Consider the following 27,965-nt stretch of genomic DNA (forward strand, 5'->3'; position numbering starts at 1 on the left):
TGATTTTTCCTTATTTTCTTTGCAATTGAAAAACTAACCCCTTCCATTACTAAAAGTGCACAATTGTCAGAAGACTTAGTGGGTGCTAACGCCTGTACACATACCCAGCACAGAGCAGTTCCTCCATGGAGAACTCTGTACAAAAGGAGATGATCATGACTCATGACTCATGCTGGAGCTGTTGCTCGACTTCTGCAGTCCTGTCCTTCCCTTCACTGCAATGAAGAGTGGAAGGGCAGGTCCCATGCTAACAGTAGTTTTGATATAAACAAGTCATAGAGAAACAGGGATTCTTATTCATGGAGGTTGCTATGATACCTGAATCACATAGCCTCGGTGTCATTCAGGGGAGTGCAATCCCTGAACGTACAGTAGGATTTCCTTCCGCAGCCCGCAGGCAGACGCAATCCCAGTATCCATGCTACAGTAGGCATTAAACTCCCTCAATCCAATAGCATGCTTATTTGCTGACCCCTAAACTGGACCCAGTGCTGCAGTATGTATATATTGTTGATTTGTAGTTAAAAACAGGAATAAGGAACCCATTTCTCCTTTCTGCCACAAAGCTGCAACAAACCCCCCTCCCCTTTATAGTGCCAGTGCTGGCTAAGTGTACCACCATAATGGAATTCAAGTTTTGGATTGCACTGTGGTCCAAGGCAGATTAAATGATAACTTTTAGTAGTCCAAGAAATGGATGGTGCTTTCTAGCCTTTAGAGTCTACTTCTGCTTCCAAAAGGATTTATGGGAGATTCCTATGGAGTTTAATAGGGAATGACAAGCTTTCTATAGCATGCTTAGAACAACCCAGAGAGCGCTGCAACAACAATGTAATTCTCCATTCAAATCTATTAGCTGCTAAATTTCAATGGAATCTTACTGATTTCTCCTCTGTTCAGTTCAGTAAGACAAAAACACCTTGCATCTATAGTGCAGCCTACACAGATATAAGGCTGAGAAAATCTGTATTGTTTAACACGAGGTGAAATTGCTACTTTTCTTTTCTGTTATATAGAAGGTGGGAAGCCTCTGCTGCATAAATTCAAAGCACTTGTTATGCAACAAAAATCAGTTTCTACTAAACACATCTTGTTTCGAGAAAGTATCATTGTAAGTTGGGCTTAACTAATAACAAACTAAAAGTACTCCACAGTATTCACAGAGGTCTCTTGGATCACTGTCAGCCTTAGAAGAATGCAGGGGTTTGATTTAAGCCTGACAGATTTATTGCTTGGGGTACAGTAATAACACAAGTGAATTTAGTGTTTGGTGATGTGTGTTAAAAAAAAAAAAAACAAACCTCTTAAAAGCAGTGTGAAGTTACTGTCCAAACACATGGGAAAGCCATGTTCATTTTAATCCCCATTAGCAACAGAAGGAGATAGAAGAAGCTGACACCCCGCTGGCACAGGCCTGGCAGCAGTGCCAAGCTCCAGCTCACTTCAGAGGGACCAGGGCTCCTGCCAGCAGGAATGCTGGTAATGCTGTGAGAACAAGAACAAAAAGGCACATGAAATTGCCTGTCTTCTCAGAGAAAGAGTTCTGAGACCAATTTTCACTTCTCCTCTGTCATAAAAATATAATTCAGTAACCCTCCATCCAGATAAAACTGTAGCAGTTTCTGTGAGCAGTAATTATTGGTAGAAGCTTCCTGTTGGACAGGGTCCCTTGATTGCAAATTCATAATTTTTAGGCAAGCAACTTGAGATGAGAAGCAAAAATTGGTCTCACAAAATTTCTCTGCACCACTGCTCCTTACAGATGGGTCTGCCAGTCAAAAACTAACACAATTTAACATGGCGTAAGGAGGCTTTCCTCTTTTCCCTACCTTCTCATCTCCCAACACATGCTATGATTCATTAGCAGTGTTGTTTTCACAGCAAAGTTGAGGATGTGGGTGCTGAAGAGCTGTATGAGTAAGGTTAATGCAAACTACAGATTCCCATACACAAGAGAGGTCCCTGGCCAGCTTCCCAAAATGGTCCAAAGATGAGCAATGCCTGGCAATCTAATTTCCTATACATGTCTGCTAAATAGTGAAAGTATGGGACATCAGTATTTCAACATCTACTAGTCTTGCAGGTGCTTCTAAACTGATTTGTAAACAGAACAGCATCCTTGTTCATCCTACTTGCATGTTGGAGGGGAAAGCCCATAGGATTCCACCTCCATATTTACTCTTGTCTTCTGTCAAAACAAGTCCCTGCATCTCTTTTATTTCTTCTCTGTTTCTTGTTTTAATTTTGAGTTTGGTCTGTTTCCGTTTTGTGCAAACTAGCCATACGGAGAAAAATTGCTTTTTTTGCTTCAATGCCCCTTGCTGTAGGCATGCTACCTTCCTTCACTAAATTTGTAATTTGACTATTGATATTATTGATGTTCCCAGAGGATTTTGTGCATGGAGCTCAGAGTATCTCACAGCAGCAGAGATCTCTTCAGCAAATTCTGTGTCACAAATAAAATACGAAAAAAACCAAATCATTTTAGTATCCTATGGAAAGCTTGCAGATGTTGTACAATATATGATTGATATAATGAAAAAATGTAATTGTGCCTGGTGTAGAACTAAAATAGTGTAAGCATGAGTGTGTAATTGAAATGAACATCATGTCTGAGCAGAAAAATAGCAAATGTGATTACCACAGTGAAAGCATGAGGAGCATGGGGTGAGATGAAGCCTAAAAGAATGAAAGGAAGACACCTTAAGAGGAAAGAGGAACAGATCTTGGGTGCAGGCTAATCCTTGGCTCTTCTAGCTAGTAACTCATAATTCTCATTTAAACCCTGAAGATGGAAAGAAATTCACAATGGGTCACTATTTCATGTACCAACAACTTGCCTTCAGCAGACTCAAACTGGTGATCACAGGACTTTGGCAGGCAATGCTGGCACAGAGCCATGCAGTGTTCATCTGGCTCCTGGATTTCTTTTTTTGGCCTTCTGACAAAAGGCCAAAGTCTTTCCATAGTGGGCTGATTAGAACTGCTCCTTCATTTAATGTGACTGCAGACCATAAACCTTTACATGCAGAAAATGTAGAAGATTGCCTCCCTGAGCATCTATTCACCATCCCAAGCCACTGCAGTTCTTGAAGTGAAATACTGCTGGTAGAGTGTCTTGTAATGGCCATCAAAACCTACTTCAATCACTTTAAGTAAAACTAATTGCTTTCATTAATTCTTTATCTATACAGAATAGAAAACAGTGAGAGAGGAGTCCTGATCTCAGTTACATCTCATTAAATCTGGAGTAATAGCTGTAAATGGGATGTAAACTTTAAGTGATCTGTAGACTGAACATCAAGAACACCACGAGGATTTTTTATGTGTCTTCATACCAAGTCAATAAAGCTAACACAACATTTTATTTCAATTAGGAGAAATGTCTGTGGGTCACAAACACTTATTTTTCATGCTTACAAACATTTCAGTAATAATACAAATGAATAAAATACGATCAAAGAGAATAAAAGGTTTGTTAAATGTCTTATTTCTGCTTTTGTGATACTTCAGTATTGAACCCTATTTTTCAAAAGAGGAAAAAAAAATCTGTTCTTTGTTGCCATAGCAATAGATTCTCAGGGTGAAATTATATCATACTGCCTTTCTTCTAGGTTTCTGCAGTGTGCAATCACCACCCACTCTCCTTCATTACCGTCAATAATCAGTGAACCCTCCCTATCCCGAGCCTCTATTCATCTGCATGTTTTGGGGTGGAGGACATAACTGTTATTGTTTTGACAGATGTAGAGAAGCCGAGTGAACTCTCAGTGTGAGGAAGCACAGGGCATGCTGTCTGAAATGCCTCCAGTCCAGTCACCTCTGAAGATGCCTGTGAGTGGCTGTCCACCCGTGGTGTCATACCTCTTCTGCACATGCCATAACTGCCAGTTTCAGCTCTACAGCACGGCCCTGTGATCTGCTGGGAGTGGTGGGAGCAAGGACCAACAGTAGCCTGGCATTGCCACAGCAATGTCAAGTTTGAAGAAGAACCCTGATTTCCTGAGGTAAAATGTTATTGCATTTACTCAGTGTGCCATCACACTCTTGCAGCATGGCAACTTCAAAATGAATACCCGTGCAGTGAATTGACAAGCTTAGCAGAGGTTGCAGAATGTGTGCCACAGCCTGAAGACTGGAACACAACATAATGCGATGTAACAAGCTTGTACAGGAAAGGGGAAGGAGAAGGAGAAGGAGAAGGAGAAGGAGAAGGAGAAGGGGAAGGGGAAGGGGAAGGGGAAGGGGAAGGGGAAGGGGAAGGGGAAGGGGAAGGGGAAGGGGAAGGGGAAGGGGAAGGGGAAGGGGAAGGGGAAGGGGAAGGGGAAGGGGAAGGGGAAGGGGAAGGGGAAGGGGAAGGGGAAGGGGAAGGAGAGGAGAGGAGAGGAGAGGAGAGGAGAGGAGAGGAGAGGAGAGGAGAGGAGAGGAGAGGAGAGGAGAGGAGAGGAGAGGAGAGAGAAAAAGAAAGGAAAAAGATAAATCCTAACCTCCACATAACTGTTCTGAAACAATGTACAGTTATAACTTGTCCACTGAGTATCTGGTCCTGCATTTAACTAACTCAGGGCTGGATTAACACATGCTTTTTTAAACACTATATTGCCCAAATGAAAGCAGGTGCTTAAGTTAAACAGTTAATTCCTGTTAAATACTGACCATGTTTATGTTATCCCAGTTCCATTACTTTAGAGGACTGAGCCAATTCACTACATTGATTTACACCCTGAGAAGAAGTCCTGGGTAACTTTCTGATGTTTAGTATTACTAAACATTTTTCACTTTCTTTGAACTAGAGGTCAGTGTTGACTAGTGTTTCTTCATATTCTCACTACTTATAAAAATTATGCAACTGCAGATTTACCAAGAGCATTGAAGAGACATGAGCTTCCTCCACCCTCCTCTTCCAGTTTCAATCCTTTTCCACTAGCACTGCTTTTACCCCAGAGTAAAAGGTCCTGGTCATACAGCTGAGCCACCGACCCACCCACCTCCCTTGCTTGGGTTTGCAAAGTATTATGCACAGAGTCTTTGCAACAGAATGCTAGCAGAAATTCAAAAGAAAAAAAAAAAAAAGAGCAGCATGACAGAAGTCTTTCTCCTTGACTGTCAGTTAAATTAGCTGCTAAATATGGTTTCAGGTACAAGACACATCACTGCTAATGCATGCCTTTGTTAATTCGGGAACAAGATGCTTACTTCCCAGTTAGTAATTCTTTATGGATACAGTTGTATCTATTTAAGCAATATGTAAGTAAATAATGTATTGTTTTTGTAATGTGATTATGAATGAATCATGATGTTACTTTTATGTTTACAATACTAAAATAATATTCTTTATTTTAATGGTGGACAGACTCATGCTAGTCCCTATGTTTTAACATCAGGAGAACACTCTGGATTTGAAAAGCAGTCAATTTATTTAAGCATGTAAGTAAGAATTTCACCCTTCGTTCTGCAGGGAGCTGCATGCTTGCATGCTCACCCAGCAGAGTGATGACAAACTCTTCAGTCTGTATTGACATAAGCAATGGCTTACTCCTCCAGATTCAGAGTTCACAAGGCTTTGCCTAGCATCTAAACCTTCAGATCTACTTTGCCAGTTCTTGGTTACAGATTCCTGCAAGAATTTTCCATCCTAATGGGCAACTCTGACAGTCACTTATACCAAATATATTGGTCTTGGCAATGACACCACTTGTCATACCTATTTGTAGCTGACAGGCCTCTAGGGTATCTGTAGAAGGAAGGTGTTTGACTCAGGATGTAAAATCCCACTGGGACAGTTGAGTATATAGGTGTATGGCAGCTGCTTTTCCTTTCAAAGTTACACAGACAGAAAATAATCAACAAAACACAGAGCAAGTAATACATTCATCTTAGTAGCTGAACTCATTCAGTAACTTGTTCCTGTCTATCTCTGATAAAATAATAAATCAATTAAAGGGATATAATATTAAATGCAATAAAGGCATGCTGGGAAGGAGAGAATAATTCCCTGAGGAAAATAGATTCTACCTGCCTTTTAACACACTTGGCATCATATGACATAGGAGGTGCTGCTCACTGTTGGCCTTCCATGCCACAGTTACATCCAGCCTTGCTTTGGAAATTAGTGCTTTGGCCCAGGGTCCTTTCTCCATCATGTTTACTCACAGCTTATTTCCAGAAAAGAGGTACTATCATAACTCCTTGATCCTCAGCAGAGGATAGTAGCCATCCATAGCAAGGTGGAACATATTTAGATTGTGTTGCCTACGGGGATGGGGAGGACAAGGGAACCAAAATTCAGCAGGCACTGGCCAGACATCCCAACCATTATTCTTTATGCTTTATTCTTTCCAAGAGACCAACTTTTTAAACTGCCATTTCATTTGGACAGATTTTTTTTTCTATACTACAGGGAACTTCAACTGACTGGATTACACTACTTGAACAATATATGGAGTGTGTCTTAATCAGCCAGTCAAGATTAAGTGTCACTTATCCAACAGAATCCTCTTGTATTTTTTTTGCATACTCTTTTGCTTGGTGAATCCACCAGTCTGCAAAAGCTCCTACCCTAGCTCTCTGCATGGCATGCACACAGAAGCACTCTGCAGTATCAGAGTATATCATGGGCAACACACAGGCAAAGGAATCACATGCAAAGGAAACTGACTGCAAACTTCAAGGTTTTTTTCCTTCAGTGTTTAGGGCACAAAGGTTTCATTGTCTGCTGTACATGTAATCCAGGCAAGAAGATGGAAGGTATGAGCATGAAACACACCAAATATGATTACTCCCCCAAACACCTAGATGACAACTCCATGCAGATATATTTGTTGTATATTCATGCTTAGGAATGCTTTACTTTCAGAAATGCCCAAATACACTGAACAAATACTGCAAAACAGTCTCTCTCTCTCTCTCTCTCTCTCTCTTTTTTTTTTCATATGCTAATGGTTTCACACATAGGCATTTCATCAACAGCTGGAGAGTGCTACTCTCTTAACACTCCTTTTGTAGCCAGTCAGGGTGCCAGGCAGATGATAAGTTCATTCCATGCCATGATTTTCCACCTGCTGACCCTGCTTCCCTTTAAGGAACTTGTATCACATACTAATCCAACAAAAGAAGTCTCACACATTGTAACCTTTAAATATTGCCTGCTTTATCTGTTCTGGTTTAGCACTTGTCAATTTTTGCATTAGGAGCTATTCTTCTACAAGAATTGTGATGTAAGCACCGGTGTGAAAAGAGAGTTTTGGATCAGCACAGCATACAGATTTTGAGATTGCCTTCATAAACTTTATTTTAGAACAGAAGATGCAATAATGGTAGCTAGTAGTAATGAGGTATTTAATGTGGACTCCATGCCAGACCTGAGGAGACAGGAAAAATGTAGGGCATTAATGACTTAACATCCAGGTTTTCACAGTGCATTCTCAAAGGAAACACCATCATGTAGATGTCTTGGCTCATGAGAGCTGACATAGGCAGTCTAAGGAACCAACTAGAATAAAGAGGAGAGCATCTTTTTTCAGTCATTGTGTGATATTGTACAAGTCAGACAGATCCTATAGACTTGCATGTACAGTTCAGTCATATTTAGCTAAAAGGAAAATAATTACTTCCAACAATTAAATATACGTCTCTGGTTTAAGGGTTAAACACCATATCGAGGGCTTTACTCGAGAAGTCTGCACTTCCAATGCCTTGTCTGTAAAATGATTATGTTAAATACTACTCAGCATTTATTTCTAAGGATAAGGCTGTGACTGCCATTTTACAGTTTTATGCCAAAGGAATTTGAACCCACAAGTGGCCTTGCCAAGGCCAAGTGTCAGCAAGCACTTCCCTTCTAACAGCTGACATCAGCAGGAAACTGATGTGAGAGGTTTGGCTGACTACAGCACCAAAAGATACTGCCACACACACGATCCCAAAAGCTGCTTTTCATCTCTGGCAAGTGTAGCGAGTGCCTGTTCAGTGTCTACAAGCGTAATTACTTAACAACTCTTGCTGCTACAGAGGTGTAGTAAAGTCTAATTGAAGCAACTGATGTTTGCAAAGCATTTGGAGAGAGCTGAATAAAAGTCATTACATAAATTTTATTACACTTATTAACTATATTTTTTCTTTTGTATATATGCTTTGAGTTTTCATTCGTCTCATGACTTGAGTTGTAGAGCCTACCAAAAAAAGGGGGGAAAAAAAGAAATAAAGATGTGATAGTAAGTGTTACTTCAACCTCTCATCCATTACCTCTGGAAACTTACTGATTTGAGTAAGTATGTTTTCACAGTAATTATGCATGTGCTGAACTGTTGCATTTTGAAGCTCAGTGGCAGGAATTCCAGCGCATATTATGCAAGAAGCTGATGCAAAGCCCATTACTTTATGATAGCAAATGTTACAAATTATTTTTATTAAACATGCATATCACAAAACTGAGATGTCAATCAAGTTCAAGGTTTATAGCGCAATACAGTGTGCAAATAAGGCCTTAAATTTAACTGTAAAATTCTCGAGTCTGAGAATTACCAATACCTTCCTCCAAGTCCTTTCTTGATTACTTCTTTCAAATGTGAATTTGGTCTGACTGAAGGAAATTTACCAAACATGTTGTTATGTATTTTTGGTTTTGTTTCTGTAGGAAATCAAACTCTTTGAGCTCAGAATTAAAAAGCCATAAATCCAAAGCACTTTCTCGTACTACTTTAGAATATGTATTTTGTCTCGTGGAATATATAATCTTAGATCCAATACAAAGATATATTACACTATTCAAAGTAATCTTTTAACTAAATATTACAAATGACACATTTACCTTACTGAAATTACATGTTAACAAAATCTTTGTCAAAATGTTTTGACTTGGAGTAAACCTTCTTTTCAGAATGAAACAGTCATTTGCAGTTTGTTTTCTATTAAATAAATATACCATAACACAAAGGCCAAATCTACATGGGAGAATAGAGGAAATCTAAGTTGAAGAGACATAACTGCTGTTTAGTTCTGATTGGGGTTAGTGGTTATTTTTAGGTCATTTGTTAGAGGTTTTCATAATCTTTATTCAGCTTCAGGGAAAGGCCTATCCACTGGAGATGCGAGTCTTTCTTTTCTGTTGATAGTCTGGCTTTTCCAGTGGAGAAGAGCTGCATGCGAGGGCATCGTCAGAGAAAGAACAGTATACAGCTTTGTAACCCAGACTGCAGAAGTGCTTTGCCCACAACTCCTGAGTTTATGCTTTGGTTCAGGGAGATGCTGAAATGTATGTATTTAAGCCCTCAAGTAGTTCCAACCATCTGCTATTCGCTGGTCCAATTCAGTCATCCAATTAATAGCCTTGCCAGACAGAGGCTTGGCTGGGGGATGTACACAATATGGGCACCTGAGGAATAAACATATGAATTAGCAGATACTTCTCTTAGCAGATGAAGCACAAGTGTTGGGTTTTGGTTTTTTTTTTAATGAGGATCTGGCAGAAGTACGTAGAGAACTTAAGAGGCACTAATCTTTCTGAGGTGATTCCAGAAGAAGAATGTTGATAATATTCTATGAACTTGACTTCTCAGTAGATTCCAAAACACAACAGTAAAATTAATTTTAATGATTTTTAATAAAACTGTGTTTTGTTTGAAATGCTTTTAAATCATAGTGTTTTGTTGGTTGAAATACTAAGGAATTATTTTTCCAGCCTGCAAAATTTATCCAAAATTTACTATTTGGCTGAGTCTAGCTACAGTGCTGCAAGTGTTGCCTTAGGAAGCTACAGATCCTGCTTTCTTTGCCAGCAGACCCAGGCCTTTGTGAAAGTCATGGATGGATTCAATCTACTTTCTGAGGGATGTGAGCCATAATCACAAAAGTCACCAGCACACATAGAGCTTCTTTTGTAGGAAAAAAGCTTTGACTTTACCAAAACTGAGTGGCTCTGTAACACTAATGGTCACTCTCCCACTCCAGTGTCATCCCTTATGTCTCTAATGAATACAAGAGAGCAGCTTTCAGAGCAGTAACTAGATTGTCTTGTGGGAAATCAAAATAGGTATGAAAAATATATGAATCAACACAGAGAAAATCACACACAACCAAGGAAATTGCTTTTATGGACATGTCAAAAATAAATGTTGATCTCTTAAAAAGAAAACTATACACAGAAGAAATTATAGCCAGCCTAAAGTAATTAATGTTCTTTGCCATAATTAGTGTCTTACATTATGCAGACAGACATCTTACCTGGATGACAGAAAAAATTCAGGCAGTGATTTTGAAAAGATGTATTCTGAAACAATATACTTAATATGTCTCCTTGTCAACTTTATGTAGAAATAGCTGTGTAGATTCAGTGGCAAAGTGACTGAAGACTACTACAAATCACTTGACTTGAAAAAATAATGTAGCTTTCCTTTCACTTAACATTGCTTGTGGATACAGATGCTTTCTGCAAATGTGAATTCCTTGTAATATTTATTGAGAAACAGAACATTTGTTCTTCTACATAGCAAAGTATACACCAACCACTTGATCCATTAAGTTAGCAGGCACAAATCTCTCCTTTGAATACATGTTTTTTGTTATTAATCTTGCTCCTCATCCTCTTTTGCACTGAAATAATCTTACTGACATCAGCTTTGCTTCTGATTTAAAACAGTATAAAGGGGTTAAGCTATAATTTCTGTTATATTATAATAAACAAAACAAACAAAAAAAATAGACATTGGACTGAAATCACGGAACCTTGAAATCATGGAGATTTTGCTACTGAGTATATTAGGGTAGGATTTCATCCAATATGCTATTAAACCCAGAAACATAAACCACAATCACAATTGCTGAATTACATTTGACTGCAGTTTGAAATTATTTTTCCCTCTTACTACATGTGCAAATCAACACCTTTCTCATGGAAGTCGATGAGCATTTTGAAAGCATAGCTATGGGGCTGGGTTTTCAAGAGTGTTCCCAGACTGCAAGATGAGTGCCACCAGGAATAGGAAAGACCTTTCCAAGCGGGCTGCATGCAATATAACCGTATGGTTATTTCTCCGAAGAAGTGGGAACAGTTCAACAGCTGGCAAACACCTTCTTTTGTACCTGTGTATACCATGGCATGGATGTGCTGCTGTGGCTGTCTTCGCTCTGGTGAAGCATGACTCCTCCTCATCCACACTACATGGTGATGTGCTGTTGCTGCTGCCACAAAAGTATTCAAACATATCTCTCAGGTCCACTGAGGGACCTGAGGAACAAAATTCAGGCATCCTAGACAGATGACAGGAGCAAGAGTTCTCACTTTAGATACAGTTATTAGGAAAGGAAAAGAAAAATGTAAGTAATTCATTTTTCCATTGATTCTATGCATCTTGGTAATTAGTTCTGTTATGGTGTATTGATTCCAATGTCCGTCTGCTCGTACTTGAATCAATAGTGAAATTTTAATTGCTTTGGTTAAAGCAGGGTCGGGACATAAGGAGTAGTACCAAATTATGTGTCAGTAACATTTGCAATGCAAAATATATACAAGTTGCAATGGATGTTACTCTTTTATGCTCTCAGGGCCATAAAAAAAAAAAAATCCAGAAATAAAGAAGTGAAAAATATCTGAAGATCAAGCAAGGTTAGAGTGCTTCAGATTTCATGGATTGGCTCCAGTGATCGTCCTCAGTTCCAGCAAAGGAAGAATCTCTGAAGCCAAAATGAACTTTTGAACCCATATCCAGCATTTGTTAAAAACCTTGAGCTGTGTTGAAAATCTGACAGTCTAAGGTGTGTGAGTCATGACTTTGAAAACCTGATAGAGATAAATGCATATAAGATGGGCTGAAGACAAGGCATAGCATTATAGTCTGCATGCCTGGCTGTAATCAAATAGTGGGGAATGTAACTTGAACGTAACTCAGTTTGAGGAGATGCCACCATGCTGCCCTCTTTGAAGATGACTTTATGTAACTTCTCATCCAGCAATCCACTCAAATGTCCTCCTTTCATTTACAGATGACATCAGTGGAAGCACAAAAAATTATATGCTTTCCTAAGGTCACACTGTGACTCAGTTGGAAAATTTCAGGGCTCCTTGTTGCCTTATACCTGAAGAAGGCCAGGCTCCCACAAGTGCTAAATCAAGTAAGTGAACAACTGTAACACTGTACTGAACGTTTTTCAACATTGATGAGCAATTATCTTTTAGAGAGATTTTAAGAGTTCTGATGGAAGCTAAAAGCTGTTTGGATGCCTGACATCATGTACTCACTCGAGGATGAGCAACATGGATCGGAGGAAAACAGAGCAACCACGAAAAAACACCTCCTAAAATGTAAGCAGCAGTAGACGTTACAACTTGGCATGGGACCAATGATACAAGATATCGGGTGCTGGGAAATCTGAGAGCGAACAGCAGGAGATAGGAAACATTAAGAAGTGACATTTTGCAGACCATTTAGTATCTTCTGTATTTTAAAAAAATGCACATTGTTATTGCCAGGTGACACCTGAATACCAGCATACTACTGTTCAGCACTCGCCAGCTGAAGCAGCTCAAGGTGCTGCAGGACAATGGCCTTGTGGCGGGCACGCATGTGTGAGGCTGAGGCTGCCTGTGATTCTGTGCCCAGGGCGAGCAGGTGTGAAAGGCTGCTGTGGGTCTCAGGTCACCATGGCTACGGGATCCCATGGAGGCCATGGATGTCATCTACTTTAGCTTCAGCAAGACTTACACTGTCTCCCACGACATCCTCATCCTCAGTGTGGGCTGGATGAGTGGACAGTGAGGTGGATCAAGAGCCAGCTGAATGACAGAGCCCACAGAGGGTGATTAACGGCACAGAATCAAGTTGGAGGCCTGTGGCCAGTGGAGTTCCACAGGGATGGGTTCTGGGGCCAGTCTTGTTCAACATCTTCATCAACCACCTGGATGAGGGGACAGAGTGTACCCTCAGCAAGTTGGCTGATGACACCAAACTGGGAGGACTGGCTGATTCCCCAGAAGGCTGTGCTGCCATTCAGCGGGATCTGGACTGGCCTGGGAGATGGGCAGAGAGGAACCTCATGAGGGTCAACAAGGACAAGTGCAGAGTCCTGCACCTGGGAAAGAACCCCATGCACCAGTCCAGGCTGGGGATTGACCTCCTGGAGAGCAGCTGTGCAGAGGGAAACCTGGAACTCACAGAATCTCAAGGGCTGGAAATGACCTCGAAAGATAATTAGTCCAGGCGCCCTGCGGGGCGGGTGCCGGTACCAGTGCGGAGGGCGGCGATGGCCGCGGCACGTGGCGCTTCCGCCGGCGCGCAGGAGAGTGCCCTTCGCGGCACCGCCCAGCTCCGTACCGCCAGGACCAGTTTTTTGACAGCGTGGCGTCGGCGTGTGGCAGAACGGAGAACACCATCACATCCCCCCGGCTGCCCCCAGCTGCCCCCGGCCCCGCCGCCACCCTGGCCGGGGCGGGGACACGGCCGCCGCCCGGTTCCGGGGGGAGGCGCAGGCAGCGGCGGGCGCGGCCGGCGGGAGCCACACAATGGCCGCGCGGCAGCCACCCGCGAGCCCGCGCCGGGCGAGGACAGAGGCAGGAGGCGCCGGGCGAGGACAGAGGGAGGAGGCGCCGCCGCGGGCATCCCTCGCTGCCGGGCCGGGGCGCACCTGGCCGGGAAGCCGGCAGCAGCGGCGGGAAGGCGGGGCTGGGCGGGGCGGGGCGGGGCGGGCGAGCCGCGACAAGGGGCGGGGGGGCGATGAGCGGCTTTTCATTGGCCGGGCGGCGGAGCCCCCCGCGCGGTGCCTGCGCGGCGGCCGGGAGCGGCCGTGGCGCTGTCGCCGGCTGACGGGTCGCGGAGCGGCCAGGGTGAAGCGGCGGGTGAAAGGTGAGCAGGGGAGCGGGAGGGGCACGGGCCGTCCCCGCGAGACTCTGCTCGGCGGTGGGGCGGCGGCAGCGGCAGGGAATCCCCCTGGCTCTCTCCCGCCCTCGCCCCGCGGTCAGGTGCGGGGATGCCCCGGGAGGGCTCCCGCCGCGGGCCCGGCGGCACGTTCTGGTCGGCCGGTCAAAGCGAGCCGCGGAAGGAATGCGGTGGGTGGGTGGGCACCGGAGGCCGGCGGGGCGGCTGTTGCTGGCGGGGAAAGGGCGGGGGCGGGGGGCGCCGCTTTCTGCCGCCGCCCGCGCGCGGGTAGGGGCGTTCACCGCCGCGCTCCCTCCGCAGGGCGCGCGGCCGAGCGCGGGGCGGCCCCGGCGGCTCCGGGGCGCTGGTGATGAGGACGCCGAGCAGGGGCTGAAGCCGGCGGCGAGGCGGCGACCATGACAGTGTTCAGGCAGGAGAAGCTGGAGGAGCACTACGACACGGGCGAGGACCTGGGCAGGTGAGTGCGGGCCGGCGACGGCTTCGAGCGAGGGACGAGAGCAGGCACAGCTCCTGCTACTGGTAGCGTCCCCGCTCTGCCTCTCCACTCCTGAGGTGCCCGAAAACGGGAGTTGAATTTTGAGCTACAGCGTGCTGGTTTTGTGGATACATGTTTGAACGGATTTTAGTCACGAGCAGTTCCTAGTTGGTGCCCACCTAGGCGTTGTACTGCTGCCTTTGGGCTTGAGAGTTGCTGCTGTTAGCCTGCTGGGTGATGTGGTGGGTTTGTAGGGCACAAGTTTGCACTGTGTTAGCAGTGAAGGATTCCGTATGTACTGCATATTGCTTTTGCTTTAATAACCAAATGGAAGAAGTGAGAGATACTCTGTTTCATGAACAGTAGTGCAGTAGAGATCACTTTCTGGGCATCGCTGTTGGAGGTGGAAGGGGGTGTGAACAGAGTGCCGCAGATGAAACACTGCCTGCTTGAACCTTAGCTCTTGAATGATGTGTAGTGATCTCTTTCGAGCTATTAGTCATGTCTTGTTTTTTCAGTGCTTTCAATGTTCTAATACTGTTCAACACTGAATTGTGTTGTGTCAAAGTCCTTTCATCTTCGTTCCTCTTTCTCGAAGGGGGAATCCTGTGGCATTTTAGCACACCAGTATGTTGAAGTCCTTTTCCAGTGTTCATCTCCATGATTTCAAAGCTTAGGATCAGCATTTAATTACCACAGGGACAGTGTATGAGGGGCAGATTATTCCGTGTGTTCTCGTCTGAACCCTTCCAGTGAAGGGTCTAGTAACAGAAAGTGTTGCAGACAAGGTACTGGCATAGGCAGGAACTTGGCAGTACAACTCTGTTTCTTAAATAAAACCTAACCAACCAAATCCCCCCCCACACTCCCCCTTATGAGAAAGTTAATTGGTCTCTCTGTAGAATAAACTTCACACCAGTTTGTGTAAAAGCTTGTTGCCGTAACTTGTACAGGTCCATGATGAATGCATACTTTTGTTTTCACTTCTGGATCAGCTTCTTCAAACATCTAGAATGACAGGCTGTGTTGGACAGCAAAGTTATGTTAACTTATGGAAGATATTTTGTGAGAGACACACATTACGAGGCTAAATGAGAAGTTTAGGTTATGTGGTCTAAATATTTTGTTTGGACACATAAAATTGTTTTATTCCATTTCTTTCGGCAAGAACACATAGTGTTCTGAAACTCAGGTTTAGGTTTCTGGGCTCTGCTTGTGCTTACAGATACTGACACCTGATATACTTTCTAGAAGAAAATAAAGATGCGGATCTAGAAATTTTCTGTCCAGTTTTCTCAAGGTTCCTCAGGGAGAAGGTGATGTCATTGTGCTAATTTAGCAAGTGTTAAGGTTTATGTAACCTCTCTTGTATTTATTTTAAAGAGGAATTGTCAACACCGTGTTTGGTCTCTAGTACTTATTTATGAAATGGAATAGTTGCCCTTCAAGTCAACTATATTTAAAATGTTTTAATATATGGAGATTTTTCCAAACATATTTTGGAAGTCACATATTAACTCCAGAACACAAAAGCGAAGACCAAGCATTTCATTTTTACAATACTGGGAAATGCAACCACTGAATGATGTTATGTAGTATTTAAAAAAAAAACAAAAAAAAACCCCGAAAAAACCCCAAAACATCGAAAAGAAGGAAATAAACTGAGCTTTTAAAATTGGCAGGATATTAGGTAATGAAGTTACATGAAATAATGGTTTGTTAATATGATCGGTTACAGAGAAGTAGCCTCATTACAGTACTGAAGTTGGTTTCGTTTGTCGTGATGTTCTCTATAAGCTTGGCATACAATCTAAACCCATGATATTTTGTTTAAAAGAATGTTAACTCTGATATACTTTTTCCTTGGACAAAAAGTAAAGAAAACTAAGAACCTCATTGATTTCACCTACTTCTGTGAGAAAATAGCAGTCAGTGGTAAAGCACTGAAATGTTTAACAGGGCTTTTGCTTTAAAAATGGAATGTGATTATTTAAAAGGGCCAATGCTTTTGCTTCAGCATCATTTGAGAAACGGGGTTTATTCCACTGCAAATTATTGCTATAAAACCAGAAGGGTGAGCAAATCTCAGGACCGTTGTTGTAGGGTTTAGTTCAGTAGTGTTGTAGGGTTTAGTTCAGTAGCTCTTTTTCTGCTTGAATCTGTAGGGTTGCTTGAAGCACTCTGGCTTTCCAGTCTTCCGTTACAAACCCTTAGGTAGGTTTCTCACTGTTAACATTTGCATATAAACGTAGTTGCAAATGTCAACCCTGAGGTTTAAAACTCGGAAAGCTGTAAATATTAAAAACACCTTTGACTTTAAAATTTCTTGTGTTCCAGAACCCAAATCCTGACTTAGTACTTGAAATAAGCAATGATGAAAGGTTCCGTTTTACAAAGTCAACCTGTTTTTTCCCATTCTTAGAAAAGAATTATTTTATTTCCTCTTACCCTGCAGCAGTCATGCAGCAAACAAGGTTAATTAACAGTTAAGTTTTAATTGACAGAGATGTGTTTGAATGAACAGACCCCGAAGTTTGAGGCCAGCCTGCCTTTTGAGAAAGCTCAGTGAAGATGCAAATGCTCAGAAATTTTAATAATCTTCATCGGTTTCCCTTGTAAATTATTTAGCAGCTTTATTACCTTATAATATGTCTGACAGTAACTAGAATAAAAAATCATTTGAATAAGAAAGTGATCTAGGAAAGGTGCCTGAAGAAAGCAGATGGATTGTGTAAATGAATTTTTTAACTGAAATTAATAAAGAAGGTTTAAATATTGCTTAACATAAAACCTAGAGCTGTTGGAAGCAAGGAGAAGGGATAATGATGTGCCTGGTCTGAAAAAAAGATGCACTTTCTAGTTTTCTGGTATTTCACAGTGCTTTTGCAGGAAAAATAAAAGGGTACTCATCCTTTTATGAAAGCGTAAATTTTGTTCCACTCTTTGGTTTGTTTTGATTTATGCGTGGGGAAGATAAGGAAGAAGGAACTTGGGAGTGTGGATGCTAACAGGGCAACCCTTATTTGTCTAACCTGTACATGACTCCTTCCAACATGTTTGTGGCTGTTCAAGTTGGTATATCTTATGCTTTTGTATCAACACGGTCTTGTGAGACTTGTGAATCAAAGGTTGTCTTTAGCACAGAACATATGAGAATATTGTGCTCTTGATCGTTGCATATGTTGCATTGCATACACTTTTTTCCCCACCTTACAAATTTGAAGTGATACATGCTGCTTGCATTGTTCAGATGCAGACTACTTACAGATGTGTTAAGTAGTCATATAACCATAAAATTTCAAAGGGTGATAGAGATTATTACGAAAGAGCAATGAATTTACTAAAGCTATTTTTGTTCATTTTAATTCTGCCTGCAGTTGCAGGTGGTGTGACTGTGCATTTTAAACAGTGCTGCAGTGCTTTTACTTCAGTCTGCCCAAAAGACAGGAATTCAAGTTCATCAATATTAAAAACTTTGCAAACAGTGAGCACTCAAGTAAGGACTTTTTGATATGGTTTAACAAATTTATTTATTTTTTTACTCTCCTGTAACTGGCCTTAATTGGGAGTTGCAATGATACTGTGAGAAATGCAGCATTGCTTAAATAATTATAGGGAGAGGTACTCAAACAAAGCTGTGTTACAAGGTACACATTGTGCCTATTTATGTGAATTGAAGGATTTAGTTCCTCGTCTTACAAACATCTCCCTCCTTCACCTCGCTTACCCCTCGGTGTTGTGTGCTTCCTCCCTCTTCCCCCCTTTTTTTGCTTTTTCCTTTGAACTTTAGTGTATGTCCTAAAATACATGCAGATTGTTTAAATAAAGGTTTGAGATTTAGGAATGGCATTTGCATTGCACTGTGCTTTGCAGGTTTTAGATTCCTGTTGATTCAGAAAGTAGGCAGAGGTATCTACCAATTTCAAAGTTCAAACTTGTTTGGACTTGTCGGACTGGCTAAGGAAACACTTGCAACTTTATGTTGAATAAAAGCTATGATGAATCCCTGCCGTTTTGCAAATCAGTCTGTTTCTGCTTGGTGGCTCACTAAGCTAACAGTAAAAAACAGCAAGCTAACCCTGCTATCTAATTGCTTTATCAGTTGTGAGATAAAAATGCATAGTGTAACATGCTGAAGATGCCAGTAAGAGAGGACGGGGAGCTGTGCAAGTGTGTATTTACAATCTGAAAAATGTTCTTTTGAGTGTTGAGTAAAGAGATATTTTTTTTTTCTTTTCCTGCATTCCAGAAGCTGATTTCTGTAGTAAGCAGGGAGTGTGTAGGTAGAACATACACACACACATATATATGGGTATATATGTATTTTTGGTTATTCACATACCAGTTTGCAGAAACACTGTTTTTTTAGAACTGTGAAATCTGCCCATCATCTATCCATACAACATACCTTTAACTGCATTGCACTCCTTTAGTGCTGGATTTCAATGATCTTGAAGGTCTTTTCCAATTGTAATGATTCTGTGATTAAAAACACCAAGAAAAACGTGGTGGTTTTCGAGCTTGTCAGCCTAAACTAATCTTGCTAACTAACTGGTGTACTAAAATTGTGTGAGTATTTTTGAGCTTCCTTGTGAAATGTATAGAATGTGAAGTTCTTCTGAGGTGATACTTCCTTTCAAAATGTTCATGTTTAAAGCTCGTATCATTTAATAATATTATAGTGTAATATTTTTTCCTAGGAATTATCAGATGAGGAAGTTATGGGTGAGGGAGGGAATTAGCAGTGTGAAAAATAATCTGATAATGTTCAAAGTATTGCATGTAAGGTATAAAATTACAATTGTGACACATTAAAATTTCCAGTTTCCATTTCCTTGGATTTTCTTGCTGTAACCCTGTCTCCATTGCTCTATTGAAATGCCTGTTAACCTTTCTTTTCATACAGAGGTAAAGCAGTTCAGAACTCAAAATACAGAAGGTGCAAACATCTGCAGCACCATTTCCTGTGTTACTTGTGCAGGCACAGTGATAACTATTCCAAATGTGGAATTCACAGCTTCTCTAACTACATGTATGCAAATTCCAGTAGAATGTGATAATTATATAAATTGAGGGGACTGCGTGAGTTTTTCAGGGTGAAAGACCTGGGAAGGAACCCTGAAAATGTTGGCCACCAAGCTGCTGTTTGAGCAGGAAACATGGTTGGTTGGTTGGTGTCTGTGTGCGCTTTTTAAAGAGGAAGGGGGGGGGAAGAAAAAAAACCCCCAAAAAAACCCCCCACCAAACAAAAAAACCCACCCTGAAGAGTGTGAAATTCAGATTACACCAAAGAACGCTTTCTGTGCTATTTGTGAACTGTGTAAATGTGGTATCAGTCTTTTCAACTGTCAGAGAAGCTGGTTATTTTGTGCCTTGTCTGCAAGTCTTGGCCGTGGTGCTTGTGTGCGTACTGAAAAAGGAGGTCTCTTAAGTGGAAAGCATGGTGGGAGAAATTATTCTTCTGCATTTCAAGTCACTTTACCTCCCAGCCATGCCTCAAAATGCCTCCTTTTTGCAAACGCATAATAACCTGTGAGCTACTGATTGCACAGGCTGCGAGAGGCTGTCACCACACAGTGCTCCTGGTGACAATTACTGCCTTATAAAATGTGCTGAGAGGTTTGCTGCATGAAAAGCACAAGAGGTGCAGATGCTTTTTGGTCCTACTTAGTTTATTTCTCTCTATGGGGAAGAATAATGCCTGCTTTGTAGGTCTTTTAAAATGAAGTGTAATTAAAACTAGAGCTTGCTGATTATTCTGTGCCTTTGGTTTAAATGCGCAAATCTTTGTAAATCTAAACTCATCAGGATGCAGATAAAAGTGCTCGTCTTTGATTTCTCTTCTAGACAGGCTCAGTGAAGCACGATCAGTACTGGAGTAGGTTATGTTAGGGGTGTGCTGAAACATTCTGTCTTTCTGGGCTTTGCTTTTTCCCCTTCTGTGTTTGTGGTGTTTTTTTGGTGTTTCTCTTTTCTTCTCCCCATTATCTCCCTTTACAGATGTTTGAGTATGTCACTTCCTCTGCTAGAGCTGTGTGTACCGAACAGAAATTGGCCACTTCAGCTTAGCAAAAGGGAGGCTGAGGCCATGCTTTTGTGACAGCTATGTGCCAAGCTCAGGCCATGCTGTCAGTGGCTAAAAGGAGCACTATCACCTTCCTCTGCTATGTGTTTCTCTGTGTTTGTTGGGTTTTTGTTTGCTTTCCTTTTTTTAATGCAGTGATGCTGTCAAAGAGTGGGGAAAAAAGACCCCACCTTGTATCTAATTCATGGTAGCAGTGCACACTCACTCAGCCTATGTGGAGTTGTGATTGCCCACATAAATCTACCTCAAGGTAAATGTGTAGGAGGGACAGAGATAAAGAGTCGCTTTACTACAAGGCAGAAGAACATAAACCAACAACAGGGAAGCTGAGCTGGAAATTAGGAGAGTGATGAATGGTGCCATCATTCTGGACTAACCTTGGTGAATGGCTGTTGCAGTTGGTCAGAAGTATTCAAAAGTGTATCAGTGTTTGGAGGAAACTGCATGTTTCCTGTGAAATCTGCAGCTGGGCTTAATGACCAGGTGCCATGTTTTTAACTGGCTTGGTTAGCAAACCTGTGCAGCTTGTTGATACAATTTTGTATTCCAGAGAAAAGACGGTACTGGCTTGCAAAGGAGCTCTCAAGTAGGACTGTTTCTCAAACGGTATTGTGAACCCATTGCAGGAAATTCAGCGATGCAAAAGAAGATTAGTCAACAAACCTGAAAAGTGCTCACTGATGTACTGTGCAGTATAGTAGATCGCACTTAACCATCCATAGTTAATGGTTGAACTAGACAGAAGCTGAGAAGTGTGGACAAAGCCTAAAATCTTCAAGCTTAAACAATCTTGTTGCATGTTTGCATTATGCAGTGAATTTTGGAGCAACATACATGTTGTGGAATTTAGTAGAACTGGATACAGAGGCCTGTGTCAGGGAGTATAATATTAGGTAATGTTGTTAAACTCTCAGACCTTATCACCTGGGGCTGATAAGGAAAGAATGGAGCCTACTTACTGTGGTCTGTTGTTTAGTGACATCCTAGTGGTTTTGGTGCAGTTATGGAAATAATAACAGAGATGAATTGTAGGGCCAGGTGTCTTCCCATGTCCTTGTGCAGTACTTTGCTGCATCCTCCTTGACATGGTACCTGCAGCTCTCATCCTTTTGTTTCAGGGATATAACTGCTGTTCTGTTCTAAAGTGAGGAAGAAATATGAAGGTGGTGAAGCTGTGGGGAAAAAGCTTCTTAAGAGAGGGGACTTAACACTGTGGTACGTTAAGCCATGCACCACAAAGCTTGGAGTGGTACGATTTTTTAAATAAACTGAAAAAGCAAAAATGCTTGGGGAAACAAAGAAACTTTAGGAACTATATTTATATTTACCAACCTGACTGCCTTCTACAAGGGCATAACTGGCTGGCTAAATGAGGGGAGAGCAGCAGATGTCATCTACCTTGACTTCAGCAAGGCTTTTGACACTGTCTCCCACAATATCCTCATCAGAAAGCCCAAGCCGTGTGGATTGGATGAGTGATCGGTGAGATGGATCAAGAGCTGACTGAATGACAGAGCACAGAGGGTGGTGATCAATGGCACAGAATCAAGTTGGAGGCCTGTGGCCAGTGGAGTTCCACAGGGATGGGTTCTGGGGCCAGTCTTGTTTAACATCTTCATCAACCACCTGGATGAGGGGACAGAGTGTACCCTCAGCAAGTTGGCTGATGATACCAAACTGGGAGGACTGGCTGATTCCCCAGAAGGCTGTGCTGCCATTCAGCGGGATCTCAACCGGCTTGAGAGTTGGGCAGAGAGGAACCTCATGAGGTTCAACAAGGACAAGTGCAGAGTCCTGCATCTGGGAAGGAAGAACCCCATGCACCAGTACAGGCTGGGGATTGACCTCCTGAAGAGCAGCTGTGCAGAGAGAGACCTGGGAGTGCTGTTTGATAATAAACTAACCATGAGCCAACAGTGTGTCCTCGTGGCCAAGTAGACCAATGGCATCCTGGGATGCATCAAGAAGAGTGTGGCCAGCAGGCCAAGGGAGGTTCTTCTCCCCCTCTAATCTGCCCTGGTGAGGCCTCATCTGGAGTCCTGTGTCCAGTTCTGGTCTCCCCAGCTCAAGAGGGACAGAGAACTTCTGGACAGAGTCCAGTGCAGGGCCACCAAGATGATGAGGGGACTGGAACCATCTTCCTTATGAGGAAAGACTGCAGGAACTGGGGCTGTTTAGTCTAAAGAAGAGACTGCAGGGGGGAATCTCTTAAATATTTATAAGTCTGTAAATGGTGGATGTCAGGAGACTGAGACATCCCCTTTTTCTCTAGCAAGAGGACAAGGAGTAATAGGATGAAGCTGGAACACAAAAAAATCCTTTTAAACATAAGAACATTCTATTTCACTCCAAGGGTGATGGAGCCTTGGCACAGGTTGCCCAGGGAGGTTGTGGAGTCTCCTTCCTTGGAGGTCTTCGAGACCTGTCTGGCAGTTTAGTGGCCTTCTATGCTGGCATTAGAGTATTGGTTGGTAAGGGGAGAGTAACTGACATTGTACTTGTGCAAAGCATTTGATGCTGACCTGCACAACATCCTTGTCTCTAAATTGGGGAGTCGTGGATTCAATGGATGATCCACTCAGTGGATAAGGAATTTGCTGCATGGCCACACTCAGACATTTGCAGTCAACCATTCCACAACAAGTTTAGTATTGGATCTAGTGCTGTTTAACATCTTCTTTGGTGACTGGGATGGTGAGATTGACTGCACCTTCAGCAAATTTGCTCATGACAGTAAGCTGCGTGTTGTGCTCAACATGCTGGTGGGAAGGGATGCCACCCAGAGGGACCTCAAGAGTCTTGAGAGGTGGGCTTGTACAAACATTGTGAAGATCAACAAGGCTGAGTGCAGGGTCCTGCACATGGGTTAGAACAAGTCTCAAATGTGGATGCAGGCTGGGCCTTGAGTGGATTGAGAACAGCACTGTGGAGAAGGACAAGGGGGATGAAAAACTGAATATAAGCCAGCAATGTGCACTTAGCAACCCAGAAAGCAATCTGTATCCTGGTCTGCCTCTAACAAAGCCTGGCCAGCAGGTCAAGGGAGGTGACTCTGACCCTGTGCTCCATACAGTGAGACCCCCCGACCTGCAGAACTATGTTCAGCACTGGGGTCCTCAAAATAAGAAGGACATGAACCTGCTGGAGCGAGTCCCAAGGTAGGCCACAAAGATGATCTCTGGTCCAATGTTTCTCTTTCCTTCCTCCTTCCTACAAGGCAGAGGTGCACGATCACCTCTGCCTTGTACCACTCTTCCACCTCCTCACCTGCTGCAGATTTCCCTTCTTAAATAATGACGGCAGAGGCACCAGAGGGGCCTTGCTGGGCTCAAGATAGGTCCACCACAGAACCAGGGGAATTTTTAAGAACTGCTTACAAGGACCAGCACTGCTGCTCCCTGCCCCTGTTAGGACGCAAAAAGCAGCTCAACACAAACCCATGACAACAGGACAAGAGCTAATGCCTTTAAACTGAAAGAGGACAGACTTAGATATTAGGAAGAAGCTCTTCCCTGTGAGGGTGGTGAGGCACTGGCACAGTTTGCCCAGAGAGTCTATGGCTACCCCATCCCTGTCAGTGTTCAAGGCCAGACTGGACGGGGCTTTGAGCAACCTGGTCTAGTTGGAAAGTGTCCCTGGCTGTGGCAGGTGGATTGGAACTAGATCATCTTTAAGGTCCCTTCCAACCCAAATCATTCTATAATATCCAAAGTTTGAAAGAGTTCACAACCAGTGTAAATTACAACTGTGCATACAGACTGGTTGAAAGTATAGCTTAATTGAATTTTCTGCTGAACTATGCAGAGAAGTGAGACTTTGGAAAGGAGCAGTAGAATGCTGTGTGCTTCTTGCTTAAACAGATTGCCAAGTTAGCCTGTAACTGAACTGATGTACTGGAAATATTTTATTTCCAATGTGTGTTTGTGAGCAATTAATACTATGTTTCTTAAGCTTTCATGTGTTACTTGAGAAGCCCTAGTTTCTCTCTGGTATGTAAATGGACTTCTGGTTTCTTGTTGCTTTCCTGAGCTTTTTCTCAAGTATCAGTAAGTAGCCATTGTTAGACTTGTACTTCGTACTGGGTCAGTGTGCCTGTAGGAATGCTCACATAGAGTACTTACTCGTGTACCATGGGAACCGATAGGAGAAGGGTGTTTTCCCAGGCCATGTGGTCTGCTGAAGCTGTAGTGTTTTGAAGTTGTTTACTCTTGTGGGACAGAGAAAGGATCGTAATTTTCTGCAGTCTTCGATGACTTTTAACAGTCTTGTGATCAGAGAGCAGTGGCAATGGGCCTCTCTTCTCTCTTCCTTCTCCATTTTCTGAACTTTTTGTTCTCATTGACTATTGCAGGGTTGTCTGCAGCTTGGGAGGATTGGACTTCAATGCTGAGATGGTTCTTTGTAATCCTGTATTTCTAAATATAACTAGAAAAGCCAATGCCTAAAGCTCAGAATCGTATGTGTTATTTGGTACTGCATTTACTTTGCCTAGTTATGTTGATATAACTAGGAGGAGGTAACTTTTATGTTAATTAATAGAACTGTATTCTGTTCTAGCATGGTTTACAACTATTCTGCCAAGTGTAATGGAGTTTGAGGTGTGGAGTTTTCACGCTTTATCCACAGTGGAAAATAGTATTAGTGAGTATCTTACTTGAGTTGAACAACTCTAAAAGGTACATTGGAGACTTGGATAATGATAAATTTTAGCTTTTGATGACTTTCTTCTTGCTGACTCTTTTATGGGGAAATTTGGCTCCTTGTGCCTTTAGTGAAGATGAGACAGTTGTAATCCCAGATGTTTCACCTTGTCTCTTTCTACTTTCTTTATGGAGATGTTTGGGGTTTTATTTTTTTTTGGAGCACAAGGAAAGATTAGTGTGGTGTTTAGATTTTTTTCTGCAAGTATCATTTTCAGACATTTTGGTATGGGTTCTAAGAGTTTTTTAGTATATTGTCTGTCTGGCAGTATTTTCTTATCTCCATGAGCAGGGCCATCTGCACAGAATTGCTCTTTATTCCCTGGGAAAGGAAAGTACATCAGGGAATAGCTTAGTTCCTTATGTCTCATCTTTTCTTATTGCTTTTTATTTGAAAGGGCCTTCTGATACGATTGACTTCACATTCCTGCCTAAAAGAAGGATTGCTTTTCCTGCTTTTGTTGCCAGTTGTAAGGTTTGCTGGAAAACAAACCGTTCCAGATCATATCTTAGAAAGCTGGTCCACTTCTGCTACCCCTTTTGTTCCTTTACAAAGAAACCTTACTGTCTCTTCCAAAGGTGTGTTAGCTCCTGGGCAGTGCTGCCCCACCTGTCTGCTGGCCTGCGCAGGTGTTTCTACAGGTTGGCTAAACCAGCCTAATGGGGAGGGCCAGTGGTTGGGACAATCCTGTTCTTCACCCACTTGAGCTGTACGTTCCCACTGCGTCTCCTGCGCTGATGCTGGCACCATCCCGAGTGTACCCTGGAAGCGGGAAGGGATTACAAATTGAGCTCCCTGAACTGGGTCAGCATGAGCACGTCAGGCAAGTATCAGTGCCAGCCGCTGGCACAGCGTAGGAATGCACGGCCAGAGAGCTGGAGAAGCCTCTGGCTGTGAGACATGGCAGCTCAATCTGCTGACCTGCACCATAAAGCCTGTGCCCTGTGTGCTCTGTGTCAATGTTGTGCCAGTGTGTCTGGCTGAGACCAGGTGGAAGAGCCACTCTGACCTGGGAAGCAAAACCTGACTGTCGATTAACCCCAGACAACGAGATCAGTGACTGCACAGTCTGAGTATGTTTTCCTGCGGCAGCAGCCGTAGGGTAGCCAGACAATCCCTCGTTTGCACAAAGGTCAGAGGAGACAATTTGGAATATTTTTTTTAAATGTTCTGAATTCCTAAGTGCCTGAGCTTGACTGCACGACTAAGTAGTCGTGACTAAAGGCTGAAGAGCTGAGGAAGCAGGCAATTACTTGGCTGTAAATAGCAGGTCGTAAAACTGTAATGTCTATGGACAGTTACTAAGGCACTTGGTATGAGATTTGTGTATATGGCACAAACTCTGCCTTGTTTATAATACCATATCTTCAGTCAAAGAAAACCAGTACTTTCATTGCTGGCTTAAATGTTTTGGCTTAAGTGTTGTGTTTTGTGTATTACATTGCTTGATGAGTTTCTTACATATTTAGCTAACATCAAATTAATAATTGGAGGAGAAAACCCAGAAATTTCTTCACATACACACCAAAGACTCTACCATCCTTTGTGGAATATAAGCTTGGAGTTCTGTGTTTCTCCTTGTACTTTGGTACTGGAAGGTTGGCAAGGTACATGTGGATTTTTACAGTGATTTTTTTTTTTTTTTTGGTTTTCCTGTACTTGATGGGAAGTAATGAAACATGGTGAAATCCGTTCCACACCTTAGACTGTATCATTTATTGGGAAAGTTGAGTCAGCCTGTTTGAGGGATTTTGTAGCCCGTCCTCATTTCTGCTTTCAGGGATTAGATTTTTATGTTTTTTCTAGGAAGCGTTGGGTGACTGATCAAGACTCTCTTACCACATTAAATGATTTTTCAAATATACTGAAAAAGCAATATTTTCTTACATTAACATCACTTAGTGTACTTAACAGGTGCAGCTGTGCTGCATATGTCATACATTTGTGTGGTTTTATTTGTGACCATTCAATGTAGCTATTTTACAGAGTCAAATTCTGCATAGAAATACTGCCTAGAGGCATATTGCTATTGCTCATCAAGATCATAGGTCATATACAATAAAACAAGGAGGTGCTGAAAAAGGTGAAATAAAGAGAAGTTGCTCATTGTGATGAAGGAGTGGATGGCATAACTGAGATTTGATAAGCATTACCACTAGTCTCTTCCTTTCCAAGATGAAGGACAAACACCCACTTCAGGCAGCTTCAGAACCCATTTGCTAGAGAAGAGGGACAGGAAACTCAAAACATTTTATTTGTGAAATAGGAGCAACAACAGTCTTTAGCGTCATTGAAGTAAAATGTTTGTTCTGCTCAAATGTTTTATTATTTGGCCTAGGCACCTGGATTAAGATTTCTGAGCAAGAGATGACTGAGCTTTTTTGAGTCAGATGAATGTCACAAACATCTTTTTAACATTTAGAAAGGCGAGATTATGATTTAGTGTTAATTGCTGAGCTCATTTACAAATTTATTGAAAAGTCCAAATGAAGGGGAGAAGGAAGTACTAAAGAACAATAGAAGCATTAAGACTCAAGCTCTGGTGTTAAGTACTGGCATGGTTCTTTATTTGCGTGGGTATTGGCATGGTATTGTTCTTTATTTATGTGGGTATTGGCATGGTTTGACATGAAGCTGTTTCTGGTAAGAGGGAAAGGGCTGTAAAGATGACTTCTGTAAGAAGTTGCTCAAAAATCTCCCCAGCTCTGAGCCAGACCCACTTCTGGGGCTGAGCCAATTAGACGCTTCCACGATCACTTTTTAAGAAGAAGCTGGAAGAGGAGGGTTCTTCTTGTTTCTTCTCTCTTGTCCTTTCTTCTTTTCTGGTGGATGGTGG

The 27,965-nt window shown here is 42.4% G+C and overlaps 1 protein-coding gene across 5 annotated transcripts in view; it reads left to right on the forward strand.

Annotated features, from left to right (window-relative positions):
* Positions 1-13,770: 13,770 nt before the first annotated feature.
* The window catches only part of DAPK1 (death associated protein kinase 1), a 90,964-nt gene continuing 76,769 nt past the window's right edge, over positions 13,771-27,965 (forward strand). For 3 of the 5 annotated variants that reach the window (XM_062017477.1, XM_062017479.1, XM_062017482.1), the window contains exons 1-2: positions 13,771-13,835; positions 14,169-14,325. In XM_062017477.1, the coding sequence (XP_061873461.1) occupies positions 14,264-14,325 (62 nt within the window). In that variant the 5' untranslated portion in view covers positions 13,771-13,835; positions 14,169-14,263. Of the gene's footprint in view, positions 13,836-13,972; positions 14,039-14,168; positions 14,326-27,965 lie in introns of those variants that run through there. The other 2 variants (XM_062017478.1, XM_062017480.1) reach the window with 2 other exon arrangements.

This window comes from Colius striatus, chromosome Z, assembly GCF_028858725.1.
Source record: "Colius striatus isolate bColStr4 chromosome Z, bColStr4.1.hap1, whole genome shotgun sequence".
In the NCBI taxonomy this organism is placed as follows: Eukaryota; Metazoa; Chordata; class Aves; order Coliiformes; family Coliidae; genus Colius; species Colius striatus.